Source organism: Betta splendens, chromosome 8 (assembly GCF_900634795.4).
Source record: "Betta splendens chromosome 8, fBetSpl5.4, whole genome shotgun sequence".
NCBI lineage: Eukaryota > Metazoa > Chordata > Actinopteri > Anabantiformes > Osphronemidae > Betta > Betta splendens.
This window is the reverse complement of record NC_040888.2, coordinates 2,400,073-2,419,813: the sequence shown is the minus strand read 5'-3', so window position 1 is coordinate 2,419,813 and position 19,741 is coordinate 2,400,073. Positions and strand designations below refer to the sequence as shown.

General features: G+C 53.4%; 1 protein-coding gene across 3 annotated transcripts; it reads left to right on the top strand.

The window, feature by feature from the left end:
• Window positions 1-13,225: 13,225 nt before the first annotated feature.
• Window positions 13,226-17,934, top strand: pecam1a (platelet and endothelial cell adhesion molecule 1a). 3 transcript variants are annotated; one of them, XM_029159845.3, is made up of 14 exons: window positions 13,226-13,406; window positions 13,503-13,526; window positions 14,202-14,495; window positions 14,567-14,866; window positions 14,943-15,200; window positions 15,283-15,561; window positions 15,710-16,006; window positions 16,074-16,349; window positions 16,423-16,555; window positions 16,663-16,727; window positions 16,829-16,882; window positions 16,957-17,037; window positions 17,448-17,470; window positions 17,667-17,934. In XM_029159845.3, the coding sequence occupies exons 1-14, from the start codon at window positions 13,334-13,336 to the stop codon at window positions 17,823-17,825; spliced, it is 2,316 nt and encodes a 771-aa protein (XP_029015678.1). In that variant the 5' UTR covers window positions 13,226-13,333; the 3' UTR covers window positions 17,826-17,934. The 3 variants fall into 3 exon arrangements, with proteins under 3 accessions (XP_029015678.1, XP_029015677.1, XP_055366882.1); XM_029159844.3 differs by having other exon boundaries at window positions 13,265-13,406; window positions 13,503-14,495; window positions 17,670-17,934; XM_055510907.1 differs by having other exon boundaries at window positions 13,265-13,406; window positions 13,503-14,495.
• Window positions 17,935-19,741: the final 1,807 nt, after the last annotated feature.

Sequence of the window (19,741 nt, the reverse complement as noted above, 5' to 3'; positions counted from 1 at the left end):
ATCACCGTGCTGCACATCCAGATGTTTGGCAGCTGTAATAGAAAACATCCTCCCTCTGCTATGAATTCCATTCCCTCCTCTAGTGTTAAATGATGCAATAGCTGGAGTCTCCTGGCGTCGGCCGCCGTCGTGGCAATCTCATTTTGAGCGGCACCTTTATCCGACTGACCGACGTGTTCTTTCATAACCGAGTCATAAATCACACATGACGCCTGTCACATGGAGCAGAGGTGCTGCTTGGCTCCGGTGTTACAGCTGCATGGATTTTTAGCCTCAGCAGATCCAGCTGTCATCAAAAATCATTCAGGGCCATAATCCCAGCGGTGAGAGTGGAGCAGACCGTGTGTGTGTGTGTGTGTGTGTGTGTGTGTCTGTCTGAGGAGCAGGTTTATGTCACAGCACCATTAGATGAAGTTATTGGCGAATCTGGTTGAATTTCAGTCGCCTCTCGCTGAATGTTGTTCTCGTTTGTCTCTCGTTACAGTTGGTGTTTGATCGATTGATGCTATTTTTGTCATTATTTTCATTAACTAACACGTGAGAAATCTTCATAGAACAATGGATTTAATTTATCAAAGCCAACAAGGATTAAAACCGTGTACGAGCAGCACGTGAGCGGGAGGTCGACGATCTGTAATCTGCTGAGAGTCAATGATTGAAGGAGGAATAATCAGAGCAGGAGGAGGAGGAGGAGGAGGAAGAGGATGAGTAGAAAGAGGATGATAATGATGATGATGATAATGATGATGAGGAGGAGTAGGAGGAGGAGGAGGAGGAGGAAGAGGATGAGGAAGAGGATGAGTAGAAAGAGGATGATGATGATGATGATGATGATGATGATGATGATGATGATGATGATGATGATGATGATGATGATGATGATGAAGAGGAGGAGGAGGAGGAGGAGGAGGAACAGGGGGAGGAACAGGAGGAGGAGGATGTGCATCGTGCAGCTGGGGCTTTCCATCATGACATCTGGAGGAACGGAGGCGCTGGTGCAGGGCCCAGCGCTGCTTCACCACCCGGGGCGGTTGAAACCAGTTCATCAGCAACATCTGGCCACAGGTACATGAGCATTAAATGTGGCTGGGAGCTCAGCTGAGCAGATCGCTTTGTGGACACGGGGCCCGTTTTACGAGCTTGTTGTGGAGGCAGTTTGCTTCCATCAGTCGTTGGACGTTAGATAAAACCCTGGGCCACGCTGTTCAGGGCGTCCTGACCGGCCGGTCCTGAAGGAGGCCACATGCAGCACAGAGGAGAAACCAAACGATGCGCCTCCACGTCGGGCTCTCAGATTTGCTGACGCTGCAGTTTCCGTCTGCGTTGTTGGTGAAACCAAAGTTAACCCACGACGGTGCTGCTTTTTTAAACGGCTCGTTGAGAACCTCGTCACGTAGCGCGTTAATGTGAGTCTCGCTGTCGAATATTATTGAGGCTGAGCCGTCTTGAGCCTCGTTGCTTATGAATGGTAGCATTTCCCAGAATGTCATCATCCTCTCACCCAACCTCAGAAATCGACATCAGTTAGTGCTTCAGCCCAAATGGATCAGCACAGTCTAGGGAGAGTTTTAACGGGAAAATGAGTTAAATGAAGTTGTTGGTAAAGAACTTGTTTGTCCACAGATCAGAACCGTAGTGATGGTGCTTTAGGGGGAAGAACCTCATCACGTCTGTCCCGTCTCCTCGTCTTCGTTCCTTCCGTCTCCATTTTTCTGTGTCTTCGTCTCATTGTCGTCTCTGGATTATTGGCTTCCACTGAGCTGCAGCCTCTGTGTGTGTGTGTGTGTGTGTGTGTGTGTGTGTGTGTGTGTGTGTGTGTGTGTGTGTGTGTGTGTGTGTGTGTGTGTGTGTGTGTGTGTGTGTGTGTGTGTGGCTGCATTACACACACTCACCTCAACACAAGCGCTTCAGTAAATGTCAAACCTTCTGAGAGATGAAGTTCTATGAGGACACTCATGCAGGTAGCTCATTATTTCCCCCATAGGCTTTAATTAGGGAGGCAGAGTGTGACTGTGGCTCCGTGGAGGCCTGACATACAGTGAACCGGTCTGAGCAGCGACTGTACAGAGTCACGACACAACAGCAGCGCCGCTCTCCACTGACCGTCATCGCTTCTCAGTGGATCCGCCGTCTGAGCTGAAACTCAGCGTAATTAGGTTGTTGGGAAATGATGTGGTTCAACCTTCAGCCTTAAAAGCCAGAAACCTTGGATTCGTCATTTTCATATTGTAATAACAGTCTGAATGTGTTTTCAAGCAGAAAACACTAACTCTGGTCATAAAATGCTTGATAGAAAATTGAATCTCTAAAGCGCTTTTCATAAAAACAGGGTTAAAGGATTCACACGCTGAACTGAGGTGCATCTATTTCAGCGCCGGCGGTGGAGCCACGAACCGCTGGATCCAGGCTTCAGGACCGGTGCTGGTGATGGGCGCAGCATCAGGACCGCCTCCGTCCTCCCGACGCTCGCTCACGCTGAGATGATGTGAACGTGAAGATGAGCTGACGGAGGCGTCTCCCGTCCTGCTTCAAACACGCATCCGTCACCTGCGAGGCAGCGTCTACCAGCAGCGAGCTGAACAGGTGGCCTGCAGACACGGGGGGGGTGGAGGTCATGTTGGTGGCGTCGCCTCGGGGGTCAAGGAGCAGATGGATGCGACTTCTCATTCACGCGACGCGGGAGAGCGAGCGTTGTGTAACAGGGTTGTCGTGTTAATGGGCATTTAGAGCTGCCTGAGCTCAAACGCCGGCCGCTTGTTTGCGTTCGCTCTCTCTCACCTTTGGGCGTCCGAGGCTGTGAAAGCATTAGACAATTAGACGAACATGTGTGTTCACCATGAATTGAGACGCTGCTTCATCCACAGCTGCAGAATAGAACAGAATAGAACAGAATAGAACAGAATAGAGCAGAGTGGAGTAGAACGCGATCGTCCTCCCTGTTTTTGCCGCCGCGTCGTGGATCCGTCGCCTCCAGCAGCGCCTGCGATGGTTCAGGCTGAGTCCTGCACCGTTAGCCTTTAGCTCCTCACCCGAAGCGGGACACGGCCGTCGCTCGCCCACAGCGCCGTCTCCTCGCGTCCTGGGGGCGGCAGCAGGACGTCTCCGTGCAGCGAATAAGGAATCATCCATACACAGCGGCTGAGGCAGCGGCCGGAGCAGCGTTTCAGGCCTCCTCTCGCCTGTGGGACCTCCTGAGCTCCGGGCGATCGCTCGCTCGCTCGCTCACTCGCTCGCTCATGTCCAGCTTGCGTACTTTTTAGCTGAAGCGCTTCAAGCTCAAAAAATGGAAACGAGCACAAACACACTCTTTTACTCCACCGTCCGACTGCAGTGAACAGTTGGTGCAGCTCTGTTTGACTTTGGACGAACGTCATGAGTCAAACTTCACTGTGTGAACTTTGCAGCGTTTTGAGGCCATGAGGCAAAGTGAGCGCTGCTGTAAGCGCTTATTGAGCCGCTGGGGGTCCTGAGGTTTGTTGCGAAGGGTGAAGATGAGCAGAGCTTTCTGCCGCTGCAGCGTTATTGGACGTGTGGAGTCATGAAGCGCTCACAATAACCTCCAGCGAGCCGCTGTTTTTCATCGGTTCCTGGTTTCTCACGATTGATTGTGTTGATTGTTTCTGCGTTTGCATCTTTTGTCCTGGAGCAGGAACGGGAGCGCTGATCACATGCATCCGCTTCTGCAGCAACAAGCCTCCTGCTGCTTTGGAATCTGCTGACAGCATCCTCACCTCCGGACACCTGGACAGAGCTGGAGATTAGAGGTTAGATCAGAGGGTGAATGACACACGCTACATCATCTGTGCGTTCATTCACTCGTTCACTCTGTCTGGAGCTGCTTTCATTTCATTGTGTTTATCTTTACCTGCTCCTCAGTTCAAACAAACACAGAACAGACGCAGGCGCCTGAATTCCCAGCGCTCCACTGTGTGTGTGTGTGTGTGTGTGTGTGTGTGTGTGTGTGTGTGTGTGTGTGTGTGTGTGCGTGCGTGCGTGCGTGCGTGCGTGCGTGCGTGCGTGTGTGTCTATAACTCACATCCTCATCCCGCTGCTTCGTCATTCTCTTTCTGCAGTGCTTGAGACAGAGGGAGGAGAGGACTGAACTCCACCCATCGTGTGTGGTCCAGATGGAGACGTCTCTGCTGCGTTGCTGCAGGTTCATCCATGATATCGAGGTTCATCGTCTGAACTGGTCCTGATTGGTCCTTTGACGCTGCATTAATTCCTGCATCCAACAACCTTTTGCTTCACCTCGTCATCACATCAGTTATGACTGATTCATCGACGAAGCATCAGGAGGTTCTGAAGGAAGAATGAGTGAAGCACTAATATAATAATAGTCTGCATTTACAAATCATCAAACCAGGGCTCAAGCTTTTCTTAAACAGGCTGTTTTGATCCAGACACAAAACATATTCTTCCCCAAAAGAGGAGCTGCTTTTTATAGAACAGACAACTTTAGGATTGACACAAAAAAGAACCAGAGGAAAAACATAAAAGGCGGAACAAAGTTTGGAGAAGTCACGTCTCGTTTGATGGGAGCCTCGTCTGCCTCTCCCGGAGGAAGGTGCATGTCAGGACTCAGCAGCCGGGAGCCGCTCCGCTGCTCCGCTGCTCCGCTGCTCCGCTGCTCCGCTGCTCCGCTGCTCCGCTGCTCCACGCCTGCCTGCTCCGTCCACCACGTCTCTGTCCCCCACGCCTCCCTGCTCCCTGCTGCTCCGTCCTCCACCGATGGACCGTCCTCCACCGACGGACCCTCCTCCACTCATGGACCGTCCTCCTCCACCGATGGACCGTCCTCCACCGACGGACCCTCCTCCACTCATGGACCGTCCTCCTCCACTCATGGACCGTCCTCCTCCACCGATGGACCGTCCTCCAATGATGGACCCTCCTCCACCAATGGACCGTCCTCCTCCACCGATGGACCGTCCTCCAATGATGGACCCTCCTCCACCAATGGACCGTCCTCCTCCACCGATGGACTGTCCTCCACCGATGGACCGTCCTCCACCGACGGACCCTCCTCCACTCATGGACCGTCCTCCTCCACCGATGGACTGTCCTCCACCGATGGACCGTCCTCCACCGACGGACCCTCCTCCACTCATGGACCGTCCTCCTCCACCGATGGACCGTCCTCCAATGATGGACCCTCCTCCACCAATGGACCGTCCTCCTCCACCGATGGACTGTCCTCCTCCACCGATGGACCGTCCTCCAATGATGGACCGTCCTCCAATGATAGACCGTCCTCCACCGATGGACCGTCCTCCACTGATGGACCGTCCTCCTCCACCGATGGACCGTCCTCCACCGATGGACCGTCCTCCACCGATGGACCGTCCTCCACTCATGAACCGTCCTCCACCAACGGACCGTCCTCCACATCTCCCTGCTCCGTCCTCCACTGATGGACCGTCCTCCAGTGATGGACCGTCCTCCACTCATGGACCGTCCTCCACTCATGGACCGTCCTCCTCCACTCATGGACCGTCCTCCTCCACCGATGGACCGTCCTCCACCGATGGAACGTCCCCCTGCTCCGTCCTCCACCGATGGACCGTCCTCCACCAACGGACCGTCCTCCACATCTCCCTGCTCCGTCCTCCACCGATGAACCGTCCTCCACCAACGGACCGTCCTCCACATCTCCCTGCTCCGTCCTCCACTGATGGACCGTCCTCCACCAACGGACCGTCCTCCACATCTCCCTGCTCCGTCCTCCACCGATGGACCGTCCTCCACCGTGACCACGTCTCCGCCTCCTCCACGTGCTCCCATCAGCCCCCTCGGCAGGTGTCTTCCCGCCGTCGGCTGGGTGGCGCCGCTCCTCTCTGTTCCGGCTGGAGCCTCGGCCCTGCAGTGAGGCGGGGGTGAAGCTGTCGTCCCACTCTGCAACGCGCCGCATGCATTTTAAGTTTGGGATCAGAGACGAGGCTGTTTACAGAATTCTCTCACATACGTGAGTAAATCCTGCTCTTCAGAGGTCGGTGGAATTAGCGCTGACGGCTCAGACCAGCGTGTGAATTAGGGTTTGGAGGCGTTTGGGTTGACGATCACTCTTCTATGACCCCCATAGTGTGTCTTCACCAGTGACCCGCGGCCCTTTGACCCGCTCCTCCTTTTCCCAGCTCTGGGGCTCTAGACTCCAGATTGCTCAGCCTGATGTTGCTCTGCTGCATTGTAAACATCGCGTGCATCCAATCTCAGCTCTGTTTGTTTGGCTGCGGTTTCACAGAGCGGTGGCGACAGGGGGGTGAACGTGCAGCGCTCCATCTGTTCGACACAAAGCGCTCCATGGGCCGGGCCGCCTTCACTCACTCATTACACCTGGTTCAGCTCCTGCTTCTCTTCTTCCAGTCCGAGACGACAACTTGGCTTCTACGGCGCCTTCTGTCCATTCTGACCCGTTAGAAGCTGGACTGAGGTCCAGTTTAAAGCTTTACACAGGTCCCACAGCTGCATTTCCTCCTCAGTCAAAGACAAGAGAAGTCAGCGCTGTCATTAGAACGGCTTCGTTCCCTGTGATGCTGCGTCAGAGACTCTGTGAGACGATCAGAACTGCAGGTGAACAAAGCGGTGCTATTAGTTTCGGCCCGGTCTCTGGGCTCAGCAGAACCCCTGGTGGGCAGAGATCCCTGTTCCTTCAAAGAAAAGTGCTCTTTATTAATTCATAATTCAGCGAGGAGCCACTTTATTATCACATGCAACACTTTGTCCTCTGTGAGCGGAGCCTGTTTCTGCAGCACAGAGCGTTACGTAGCAGCAGCTCAGGTGATCGGACGTTTTCTGTAGTGGCTTCACTTTACTCCAGGATTACAGTATTTCAGGACACAGGAGACCTGCAGCTCCTCCGCTGCCGTAATTAAAGGCTCGTCGCCCGGTGGTTCTGCCTGCGGTGCTGAGTGCAGACGCTGGGCCATCGGACCCCGGCTGCAGAACACGCACACGGGCCTGCGTCTCATTCACTAATTACAGGCCGCGCGGATTAAACACGTCTGGGTTATGTGTGTCAGACGGACGCTCCCTCTCTCACCGTTTCATCCACTGCCCTGTTAAACGCTGTTTAATCCCGTGGCAGGAACACATCTGGAGCAAACGCATGAGTGTGCGGAGGTTTTTATGGTGCGATGATGATAAAGAGAGAGCTGGTGTTTTTATAAAGTGGGATGCAGCGTTCCGCGTGTCGTTTGATTTCGCTCAGTCACGGCTTCAACAGCGAGCGAAGGCGCAACAGGCTGGACGTTAACGTTGAAGCCATCGGCCGAGAGCGAGAGCAGCGATGAAAGCGGGGCGCGTGGGGGGGGGGTTCACTGACTTAAACAATGAGATTTCTGTGGTTAATTGGAAGCCGCCGCAGCGTGTCCCTGCCCCCCCCCACACACACACACACACACGGCCGCTGTGCGAGGCCGAGCAGCGGCTCTGTGCTGCAGTTGAAAGGCTCTGAGTGAAGCTGCTCCCAGAGCGACGAGCGCCGGCTTTCACATCGCGTAGCGGAGAAAACGCGGCTTTTTGCTCTGCTCTGGCTTTGCTCACTCCTGGCGCCTCCTCCAAATAGACTAATATCTCTTTAAGAGCGGCTCGTTAGTGCCACATATTTCCCTGAGGGGGTGGTGGAGAAGCAAACCGAGCTAAAACGAGGAGGAACGGGGGGTTTCTGTTCGTCACACGGCCACAAACAAAACTTGGACACATTGAATATCAAAGTTTAATGTGTGGGATGTGAAAAATGAAAATCTAAAGCTAAAAAGATGATCATATCAGCGATGAGGTGTCGCATTGTTTGCACTGGAAGCTTCTTTATGACAGACATGCGTCTACATGAACGCGCTCCAGCGTTGCTGGAGGAGCGGATTGAGCCTGTTTGTTCCTGTGAGCCTCATTGTGCACCCTGTTGCGCCGAGGGTCACCTCATTCAGGGCTCTGCCGCTGTGAGCAGTGAAGCGGCTTGTTTGAACGCAGTTCAAGGAGCTTTTCATGTCCTGAGACTCGAAGCCTTTTCATTTGCATCGGTGGCAGCCGCCTCACACACACACTGCTGTTGAACTGCTGCAGCTCCATCACGGCGCATTCGGCCTCTGGGTGAAATATATCGGCGTGGTATTTCCAAACAGCCGGCACCTTTTCAAACTGGCTTCACTTGTGATATTTGCATCTTGGAGCTTTATTTATTTCAGGAGTGAACTCGTTTGGCTTGTTTTGGCTTGTGCTGAGCTGGAGGCGGTGCTTCAACCGCCGCGGGACGATGGCGCCCAGCGCCGCGGCCGCCGCCGCCTCCGGGAGGCGCCGCCCTTTCCTGCCCTCAGCCGTTTGACACCACAGACCCTTCAGCTCCGAGGAATCCGTGGCCGCCTTTGCTTTTCATCCGCCGTCGTTCACACACAAAGGCAAACCTCGTTTCTTCAGGGCTGCAGTTCCATTAACCTCTGGACACATTTTTTCCTCTCATCGTTCCTAAACAAAAATCCTTGTCAATTACTGAATAGTTTGTGCTGCAGTGACTCACGCAGCATCGGCCTCGAGGTCGCGTCGCGAACGCTTTGTCTCCTGGACGTGGGGAGGAATTAAAGGTCCAACATGTCGCTGGAGTCACATGAGTGGCTGCTCCCGACTCGGATCCCTGAGGTCTGAGACGCTCGCAGCATCTGCGCTCGTGTCTGTCTTTTCATCTCGCCTGTAATTATTTTGTCAGATGAGAAAGGTCAGCGTCAACAGCAGAAATGCCACAGCCCTGCGTTTTTTTTTTACTACCCGTTCTCCGTCGGTCCGATCCGTCTCCGTCCTCCGTGTCTCGTTCCGTGTAGGAGCTGAGAGACGTTCGCCTCCATTTAGCGCCGCAATCAGTCTCCTGGGGTCGAACACGTGGCTTCCTCTCTTCCTCCTCCCCGTTGACACACACGTCGACTGCTCTGTCACATTAATTGGATTTCAAAATGGAGCATTTTAACTCGTCTCCATCCAGTCCGTGATTGTGGGGAACAGATGTGTGTGTTAAGTGGTTTATGCTGATAAACTGTACCTCTGCCCCTGAGCCTGGATTTGACTGGAGCGCCTTCACTTTGACTTATTTTTATGCAGGTGATGAAACAAGGAGTAAAAGATGACGAAACCAAACAAATATTCTTAACAGAATGAAAAGGTGAGTGGTGGATGACTGTTAAGTCAAAGCTGATTCTTTTCATCTGTGCTGCAACAGTGCAGCGGAGGGTTTCACCGAGAAGGAACCACATCCACACAGAGGCGGAGAAAAGGAACCCACAGAAGCTCGTCTTCGTTAAAGTCTTTCCATGATGTGACAGGACCTGTGATGAGAGCTCACAAAGCTTTATTTGAAACCGTCCCCAAATGCAAAAGGATGGAGTCGCTTCTTTTACATGAGACAAGAGAAGAACTCAAACATTTTATTTGCTTGTTTGCCCAGATTTGCCTGAATTCAGCTCAGCGCCTGCAGCCTCCATTTATTTAAATTTCGCCCCAGGTTTTTTTTTATTCTGTGGGTAATTAGCGAGTCTCTCAAACGGGACCCAGTGTTCTGCCGTAAAGGCCAGATCCAGCCAACGCTGGCACTTATGTAGCGCTCGGTACCGGTCCGCTGCAATAAAGCGCCGCTCGCTTTTACGGCACTTCTCTCTAACTGCTGCTCTCCTGTGTGCTGGTATTTCCCTTTCTTAAAATGTGCTGTTATTGACATTTAGCAGGAAAATAAGCAAGAAATGTCAGGTCTTGTAGCTGTGCAGGGCGCGGCCACACTTCACAGCCGCGGGTCCAGTTACACTCTGTACAACCTGCAGGAGCCGCCCTTTGTCTTTACCTCATGAATGAACATAGTGCTGCTATTGATTGAGAGCGGATTCTCCCAGACGCCGTCCGGCCCGTGAAGGCACCGCGGGGTTTGAACCGCGCTCGGCGCCGAGGTTAAATGCGTGCTTTAATCTGAACCGCCGCGATTAACCGAGGCAGCCCGGCGCCCGGAGGGGCCCAGAACTCGGCGCCGCGCTCTCGAACCGGGAGGCAGCGGCGCGTTCGCAGTTCGGAGAAGCAGCATCTCGGCAGTGAGGAGAATTCCAAACTCAGCCTCTGAGCTCCAGCACCAGCAACAGGCCCGCATGTCAGATCACGAGGCTCCGCTCCTGTTCTCTCCTTGACATTAGTGTGTCAGCACTTTGCTCTGAAGATGAACCACAACCCGGCTCGTGATGTACGAGGAGCCGAAGTCTTTCCTCTCTGGAGAGCCTCGCTTCTGACGAGGCTATTTAGAGCTTCCTGCTGCTGCCTGAGGCTCCTTCTCTGCTCTTTTCCTGTCGGGTTCTGTGTGGCTTTCCAAACAACACTCTGCAAGTTTGGGGACTTTTAAGAAGAGGTGGCTGGATGTTTGTTTGTGTGTGTGACACCCACAGGTCTGGGATCAGATCCCATCCACACACACCTGAGCATCATCCAAGCGGCTCCTGCTAACAGGAGGCTGCGTAGCAGAGACGGCTCATATTAGCTTGAATTCATTGATCCCAGTAGAGGGACCGTAATGCTGGGGACCGTAATGTGGGTTGTGGTGTAAAGCAGCCATTACTTCAGGCAATTAGACCCAGACGTTTCTCCAAACATTTATATTTTTCTGTTGTGCAAGGTCTTAAACCATAAAATGTGCTGAGTTGTGTTTTGTGTAAATGGTGCTAGATAAAATGAGCAGAGTTAGCAAAGTGACGATAAAACAAATGACCCCCGTTGGCATATTTTCTGCTTTTAAAGGGAATGAGTGATTTCCTTTGTCTGGTGGAGGTGACAGCGTTTTATGTGACGCAGGTTCCTGTGAGAGTTGATGACACTGGATGTGAGTGGAGCCATGAAGAGGCTGGAACCTTCTGCTGCCGGGGCTCTGAGACGTTTGGTTTGACTGGAAGATGTTTGATCAGCGGCTCCATTCGAACTCTCGACCGTCCCATTAATTCAGCGGCCGTTGTTCAACCTGCGCCGTAGATCTCAGCGCCAGCGACGCCTCTTATGACCTCACAGAAACCAGCTGCTTCTGCTGGACTGATTGAGGAGCGGGGCCATTGTCTGCATAATAGAGCGAGGGCTGCACAGATGCGGCCCTGTGTGTTAGCTCCAGGGCAGCATCCTTGGAGTGCCTTGCTCTAGGGCACTCAGCTCCGTGACTCAAAGGGACAACGCCGTCCGCGCTTCACGTGGAGGTTCGAGGAGCGTCCGCGCGGCGACGCTCGCGGTTAGAACGCGGACCGGAGAGCACGGCCTCCTCCGTCCTGTCCCGAGCCGCGGCTGCACCCCCACCCGCAGCATTGTGTGTTTCTCCCCGGGTGCCCCTGGGAGCCTCCGCATCATTTATTATTGATCCTGCAGACATGAGGTGGGTGGAGCGAGGCAGGTGGGAACAGATGGAGGACGGAGCAGACGGAGTCACGGTGCCTGTTTAGGACGAGGTGGGTGGAAAAGCACTGTTAAAGCCGCGGCATTAATGAAGCGGGAAGAGGTAGCGGCCGCCTTGAGCGCGTGTGCAGTTGTGTGTAGTTGTGTGCAGTTGTGTGAGCGCGTGTGCGGTTGTGTGAGCGCGTGTGCGGTTGTGTGAGCGCGTGTGCGGTCGTGTGAGCGCGTGTGAGCTCATAGAGACTCCTGCCGTCCTGCAGCTCTGCCTCGCAGCCACCGGCTCCACGCCTCCTGCAGGATGTTGTGCCAGAGGCAGGAACATCTCCATGTCAGCCCTCATCAGGAGCCGTCCACTGCTGGCTCACTCAGGGATGCAGCGGTGGGGGGGGGCAGTAGGGCTGGGGGGGGGGGGGGGTCAGTGGAGCTGGTGGTGGCTGACGTTCTCCTGCGTTTACTCTCACACACTTCCCCCGCTGCGACTTTGTTACATTAGTATTACTATCAGGACGAACACACAAGTGATAATTTCTGCAAAGTTTGAGTGGATTGATTGTAATGAGGCCCTGAAGACTTTCGCCTCAGAGCAGAGGCACATTTCCCATCTCATGTCTTTGTGTGGAGTGTTTTATTATCCAACAACATTTCCCTCAGGCTCAAATAAAGAGGGAGTCTAAATTAGTTTTCACTCCTCTCTTCATTTTGTCATCCTCTTCAGACTAACAGGCGTTACACCTGAATGTTCAGAACCTCCTTTTTTAATTAACAGTGGATATGGATTTTATATGGAACATGCATGGATCTTAGGCTCCGTGGTGCCGCCTACAGCATCACAGCGCCGCCGTGAACCCATGGGAGGCGTCCATGTCCGTGGTGCAAAACCAGCTGAGTGGCAAAAACCCAGAAAATGACTGTTTATCGTTATGACTCCATTTGTGTGCAGGCCTCATGATACAGGTAACGCTGTGAGCTCATCTTTGATGACGCTGCGTTCAGGGACAGTTTTGTGTTTAGAACAAAACCATGGTTCCAAACAAATGAAATGACACAAAGTCAGTATGATGTAGTGCAGAGCTCTGGAGGTTGAGGTGCATGAGATGCGTCTGTCTAAATTACCTACACTTTTAATAGCTCAGCAAGAAGTAATGCTCTAATTATAAGGACCACACCTTCTGATTTAAACCTCCTCGAAAGCCGAGCTACTTTAAAATCGCTTCCTCTCCTTTCTTACCTTTGCCTGGAAGCCAGTGTTGTCGTGCTCGCGTGACCGGCAGCGGTGGCGTTTTGCATTGGTGCTGCTAATCAGAACACACGCCGGGCGTTTCTGCGTGCTCTCACTCAGGCATTTGGAGAGGCTGAACGCTGCCTTCTGATGTCGAGAGCTGTCCTCGCGCGGCGCAGTCACTGCGAGGACCCTTTCAAGGTCGCCTCAGCCGCAGCTCCGTGGCGAATCAAACGCACCTCTGCGCTGAATGGAAACCGTCAGTTGTTTTCAAACTGTGGCACAAATGGAAGCGATGGGGACGACGGGGAGCGATGCAAATGAAGCTGCAGAGCTGGAGTCAGACCACAGGCACCGGCGCTTCTGTTGAACCCCAGCGCCTCCTAGAGGCTTTGAGTGGGTATTACATGCTGTAGTTGGCATTTAAATGTGAACGCAGCCATAAACAGCTCAAGATCAACAGGTTCCGAAGGTTAACATCAAGATGTGTGGCTCACATATATTTGTCATTAGGCTTTAAAACTCTGGTGTTTACAGGGTCAATGGCAGTGACTAAAATCCTCCTGATCCACTGAGTCATGAGGAAGTCGTGGTCATTTCCTCCTGAGTCCTGGGATGTGTGTGATAAGACGAGGAACTCCCCTTCGCCTCAGTTACCGTGGCTGCGCTTCGTGGCCCTGTTTCATCGCTTTCTGCTACTGTGCTTCAGTCTTTGAGCAGTGAGTGAGGATGGACCCCGGACCCCAAGGACCCCCCGGAGCTCCCCGCCTGCTGCTGCTCCTCGCCAGCCTCCTGCACCTCTGTAAGGATCCTGTTGAGTTATGCTTCAGGGACAAAGGATGTTAATTCACCCATAATCTCTGGATCTCACTTCTGTCTCTTCCTTTATTTCAAACAGCTCCGTTTGCGAGTGGATCATCATGTAAGTATAGTTTCTGAATCTGAAGAACTGGATCGGGGTTTGAAGGAAACCGTTTATACCTTGCGGGGCTTTTGTCTGCAGGAAACAGGCTTCATGTTGTGCCCTTCTGGTCTTTGTAAGCCTTTAGTGATATCTATTTAAGAACAACACATGTGGGCTTCATTTCAGCGCAGCAATTAGTATATAAAAATACATCATTGACCCAAAAGCCTACAGCGAGTAGCCCAGGATGCTTCATGGTAACCAGCGTAAACGCGTCTCATCATACTCCAACTGTTAAAACGACTTTATCTGACTTGTATTTATAATTTCTCACAATGCGCTTCCTCTTGTGGACTAGTTCAACAGCTGTGGGGTAAATGGAGACGTCTTCGGCCTCAGTGCCTCCATCATGCATGCGTCTGCTCAGGATGTGGCTGAGTTGCGCTGTTGTTGAAGGAGCAGGAGCCGCTGTCCCGGGGGAGAGGGGGTCACAGGCTGTTTGTTAGAGCGCTTCCTCTCCTCTCCGGCTCCCGCTCACTGTGCAGGACATTAAGCGCCTTCCTCCAGACTTCACCGTCATTGTAATGACAATAATAGAGCCAGTCCGCTGCATTGTGTTACTGCTGCAGTCCCTCAGGTTGGTTTTAAATAAGCGTGACGTGCAGGCGGCTTCTCCATGCGTGTCGTTTGCAGCCTACACTATAGATGCAGTGGGCCTGCAGATCCAGCCTGGCGATGTGGTCCGGAGCGGCACCGCGGTGACGCTGCGCTGCAAGGTCAGCGTGAGCCACGACAACATCCCCGACCTCAACCACACCTTCCAGCTCACGCGGGACTCGGCCCCCGTCTTCACCAGCACCACCGCGGAGGACCTGCTGGTGTACGAGCTGAGCCCGGCCAGGGCTGCCGACTCCGGCAGCTATGAGTGCCTGGTCACAGTGAAGGACAAGAAGAAGAAGAGCTACAGCAAAATCCTGGAGGTCACAGGTAGAGCAGCAGGAGGCAGACGGCGGTGGGACCCTCACCCAGTGCATCAGTAACCCTCTGCCTCTCCTCAGGCCTGCAGACCCCCCTCCTGCAGTTAAGCACCACTCAGCCCTTTCAGAGCAAGGAGTTCACAGCCACGTGCAGCGCTCCGGAGGAGAAGGGAGCCCTCATATTCCGCTTCTACCAGAGGTTTGAGACCGGAGAGCTTCTGAAGATGAAAGAGCTGGCGTCGCCCGGGAACGCGACGCAGGCGGCGCTGGTGCTGGCGCAGACTGGAAGTCCCTTCCTCTTCTGTGAATATGACCTCAACTTGGTTTCATTTGGGACCAGACGCTCCAACCGAAGCAATGAGGTTCAAGTGGTGGTCAAAGGTAAGAACCGCTCCAGCGTGACATCCGCTGGGTTTCTCACACAGACGTGATGGAGCGCTGTGTTTCTGCTCCGCAGCGCTCTTCATTTCCCCGGTCATGAACGTGCTGCCGTCCCCTGTCTTTGAGGGCGAAGTGGTGGAATTCACCTGTCAAGTGATAAATCCGCCTCCAGGCATTGAACTGTTTCTGAAAAAGGACAGCAGGATCCTGCAGCAGACCAACAGCACCCTCATCCATCGATTCTCAGCGAAGGACAGCGACTCTGGGGAGTTCATGTGCAAAGCAGAGTGGGACAGCGTGCAGAAAGAAACCTACAAGTCAGTCGTTGTTAAAGGCAAGCGCTTGCAGCAGCATCAGGTTCCAACGCCAATCTGTGGCTGTGCAGGAGTCTTCATTTGCTTTCATTTTGATTGCAGAGCTCTTTTCGCGGCCCCGTCTGACCGTGGAGCCGCACGACATATTCGAGGGAGACACGTTCACGCTGACCTGCTCCGTCGCTAACGTTTCTGAGCGCGTCGACAGGGAGGACCTGCAGTTCGTCATCTACAGAGACTGGACCAACGTGAGCGCGTCACACGTGTACAGCGGTGTGGCCGGAGCAGGAAGTAACGGGAACTACGTCTGCGAAGTGCTGGTTCACTCCGTCAGGCACAGTGTTAGCAAGCAGAGCGCACGGGTCGCTGTCAGAGCCAAAGGTGAGACCTGCATCACAGACTAGCATCAGGCGAGACACAGGCTAACCAGGCTTACCAGGCTAACCAGGCTTACCAGGCTAACCAGGCTAACCAGGCTAACCAGACTAACCAGGCTAACCAGGCTAACCAGCTCCTGTCTGCACCCCAGTCCCCGTCTCCAAGCCCAGGCTGAGCGTGCGCGGGGGCACGCTGGTGCTGGGGATGCCCTTCCAGCTGCTCTGCCACAGTGACGCCGGGTCTCTGCCCATCACCTACGTCCTGTACGGCCCCGGGGTCCAGAACCAGCGCAGGACCGTGAGCAGGCCGGGGGAGCTCGCCCTCTTCAACTCCTCGGGCATCTTTGATGCCGCAAAGCTGGGGACCTTCCTTTGCCACGCAAGGAACCGAGACAGCGGGCCTCCCGAGAAGTCCGGGCTCCAGCTGCAGCGCTCCACCATCGTCATAGGTGAGTGTGACAACGCCTTCAGCGACGGGCTGTGCTGCAGGTGTGACACGCCTCCGCCCTCTTGCAGAGCCGGTGTCCAGGCCCCTGCTGGGCCTCAGCACGACCAGCGTCGCCGAAGGCCAGACCCTGACCCTAGTCTGCTCCCTCACACACGGCACTCCTCCCATCAGTTTCACCTGGTACCACCAGAAGAAGGTTCCTCCTCTCGAGTCCCGGACCTCCAACAAGCTGCAGGAGTCCTTCGACATTAGCAGCGTGAAGCGGGAGGACGAGGGCAGCTACTACTGCATGTGCACCAACCCGGCCAACCAAACCAAGCTGAGCAACCGCGTGGCTGTAGCAGGTGGGCCGTCGCCGCTGCACAGGAAGCCTCCGGGTTGGTTTTATGTTCATCAGCCGTTTCTTGTTCTTCACAGTCACGCTGGCCGGCTGGAAGAAAGCGCTTATTGCCACCTCCTGCACGGCGCTCGTGCTGATGTTGGTGCTCGGGTGTGTCTTTAAAAAGCACCTGCGTAGATACAAGCGAGGGCGCATGGGCGAGCTGTCGGTGTGAGTATGGTCCGGAATGAAGGTCCCCAAGGTGAAGTGGGGGAAGGTTGAAGGTGGAGCTTCCTGTTGAAACTCACTGCTTGTGTTTGGGCTCCGTCTCGTCGCAGGAAGTCGTCCGGCACCAAAACGGAGCGGCTGAGCCTCACCCAGGCAGAATTCAACCAGGCCAACGGTGACTGCTGCGCGAACGCGGACGGCTCCAGCACATGTTAGCTGGACGTATTGTCACTTGTGGCTTTAAACGGCTGAACCTTGTTTGTCCTCTTTGTGCAGCAACTCCGGGCATGATCGGAAAGAGCATTTGGAGCGAGCACACGTCAGGCTCCGGTGAGATCACAGTAAATGCACAGCATGAACGAACCACCCCTGTTTCTCTGGGTCTCACTATGTTTGTGCTGCAGAGTCCGATGACCAGAACAGCTCAGTTGTCGCAGAACCGGACGACACAGAGGAGCAAAACACGTTGGCGGATCCTGACAAAGGTGAGACGACAGAACGCTACAGCATCACTCCAACTACAAACATCTGCGTTGTTGGTGCAGGAATGAGCCGTTTACGCACAAAGCTCAAACTCCAGGTGTCCACTTCCTGTTTGGACTGAACAGCGTGTACATCCGTTAAAACTCAGTGAGCGGCACAGCCCATTGTTTCAGTCTCAAAGAGGAAACTGGCCATTGTTCAGTCTCTGGCTCCTAATAAATTAACATGGACGTAGGAGACAGGGTCTGGTTTGTTTTCTGTCCAGGGACAATGTGAGTGTTTGCTGGAAAAGGTTTTATTGGTGAATGTGTGTGATGCAGTAACATCCAGGTTTCAGGAATGTAGAAGGAGCTCCTTGAATCCTGGCACTGCTCTGGTTTCCTGATCTTGTCCTCTGGCTTTGTTTTTGCAGGTGTCCCAGAGCTGCCTGAAGCGGTAGGTAGCAGCTCTCACATCATAAACACAGGAACAGGCTCGTGACGCCGTCAGGCCTAATATGCACCTGATCGTGATGGTGTCTGTTTTTAATAGTAATGATAAAACGCTTCAACATTCACTGTCTTTCCTGTTGAAGGTGAATGGTTTTCGTTTGGAGCTGTTCTCACACAAGCCTCTTGTTTTCGTCCTCCAGCAGTCGGTCAAATACGCCGAGCTGAATCACGACGCAGATCACCATGGCGACGATGGTAACCACGGCGATGCGCCTGTCCAGGACGACCACATATCCGAGGCTGACAACAATGAGACCGTCGACGTCAGCGCTGGCGCCTGTGTGGAGTCAGACCCCTGAACCAAAGCCGGGACCCTATTTATTGCAGTGGGAGTCAGATTTTAAAACATGTAACATTGTAAATTTGCCTGCTTTTCCTTTGAAGGACAAATAAAATGTGTTTTTTTTATCCTTCGCTTGTTACTTGCTTCATCAGTCATTCCTATTTTGACCACTAGGGGGCAGAGCCTGATGGAAACTCCAGCTGTGATCCTCCTAATGTGAGAAAAGCCTCAGATGCCGGTTTCATTTTCCACGGTGGGCAGTTTAATGGGATGACATAACATTAACAGGTGACACTCAGGCGTCAGAGGATACGGTGTCTTCATTCATAAAGCGACGTCTGGAGGATCGAACCCATGAAGGAGTCTGTAAATGATGCCATGATTCCCTACAGCTCCCTCAGCCGGCGTTTTACCTTCACTGACCTGCCTCGCAGCCCTGCTCTGTCTGTCAGGACAGGTCCCTCGTACGTAGTATTCCTCATTTCGTGGGGGTTCATTAATCATATTACCTAACCTCCAGTCCAGCCTTGACTCCAGGGATCCGTGTATTCTGAGCTGCGGTGGAGGCACCGAGAATCTGATACTGTAATACATGAATATGAGGCGCTTGCGTCATGCAGCATCATTAGAAATGTGCTCTCGGGGTGTAATTAAAGCATCAACTCGTGCATTTATTCATTAGAAGCTACCAGAGATAAGAACTCCTGCAGGTCATTTCAGACTCTGAACACTTTTACAAGAATCTGTTTATTCTGCTCTCCGATCCAAACTGCCCGTTACTAGAAATGCTGGGTTTACGACTGTTCCCAAAGTCCATGACGTGCGATCCTGTGTCGCCTGACAGAACGCTGGGGGTCGTGTTACCAGAGGGGGCGCGTGACCGTCACATGACCAGACCCGCGGTGGCGGATGAGAGGGGTCCGCGGGCCTCGCCCCCGTCGGCTCATCGCTGCACGTAGACGTTCGTGTCTGCAGCTCGTAACTGGAGCCGCCGCCTGTATGTGGAGCACGACTCCTGAACGCAACTAAAATTAGCATATTGACCCCTGTGCAATGCATTCTGGGAATATCCTCTTTGACGTGGCCTTATGGGGCCAGCGCCGCTTCTGGGCCCGTGGCCGTGAGGTCATCGTGTGCAGGCCTCGTTCTGCTGCTGCTGCAAAGAGGAGTTTGCTACAAATTTGGCTTTTAATGGCATTTGCATTTTTAAAATTAAATCCTTTTTATTAGTTAATTACATTTTCTAAAAATCATTCTGCTGCTCTGTAATATTATAAAATGACTTATGTTGGTTTCTTTGTATTTGCAATGTGTTTGTCATTCATTTTCAGCTTACATGCGTTTATTAAGTGCTGTGATAGAAGATCCAGATGTTTTCACAGCTTGCGTTAGGGAAAAGTGGTTCCATCCAGTTTAAGTTTGCAGGAAGAGGCCACACTGAATGCTCTGTGGCTCATCACTGGCCGACAGCAGGCCCAGCGAGACGCAGCGCCCCGTCCGCTGTCCTTCATGTGCAGAGTAAAGGTTGGATTGAGTAACTCCACCCGTTGGATGCCCCCCAGTTTTTATTGTTTAAGCTCTCGCTGTCCCGGGAAATTAATTCGGCCCAACCTTGTTGAACCTGGTGACAGCACAGCGGTGGCGGCGGATCAGCGGCTCGCGGCAAATTATGCATAACCCGTGACCTCTGACCCTGCCTTCCACAGATAGCGCTTCAGCTAAAGTAACCAGATCCCCACGCAAACAGTGAGCGGCCTTGATGCTTCTCCCACTTCCCTCTGCTACGTCTGACCTCCCGCTGTGTCCTGGACAGCTGCTGCATCTCCCTCCGTGTCAGTGCGGCTGCTGGTTTTTATTAAAAGGCCGTGGGGCAGTTTATTCACAGCTGTACTGGAAGCCCTTTGATTCTGGGACACTGGAAAATACGGTCGC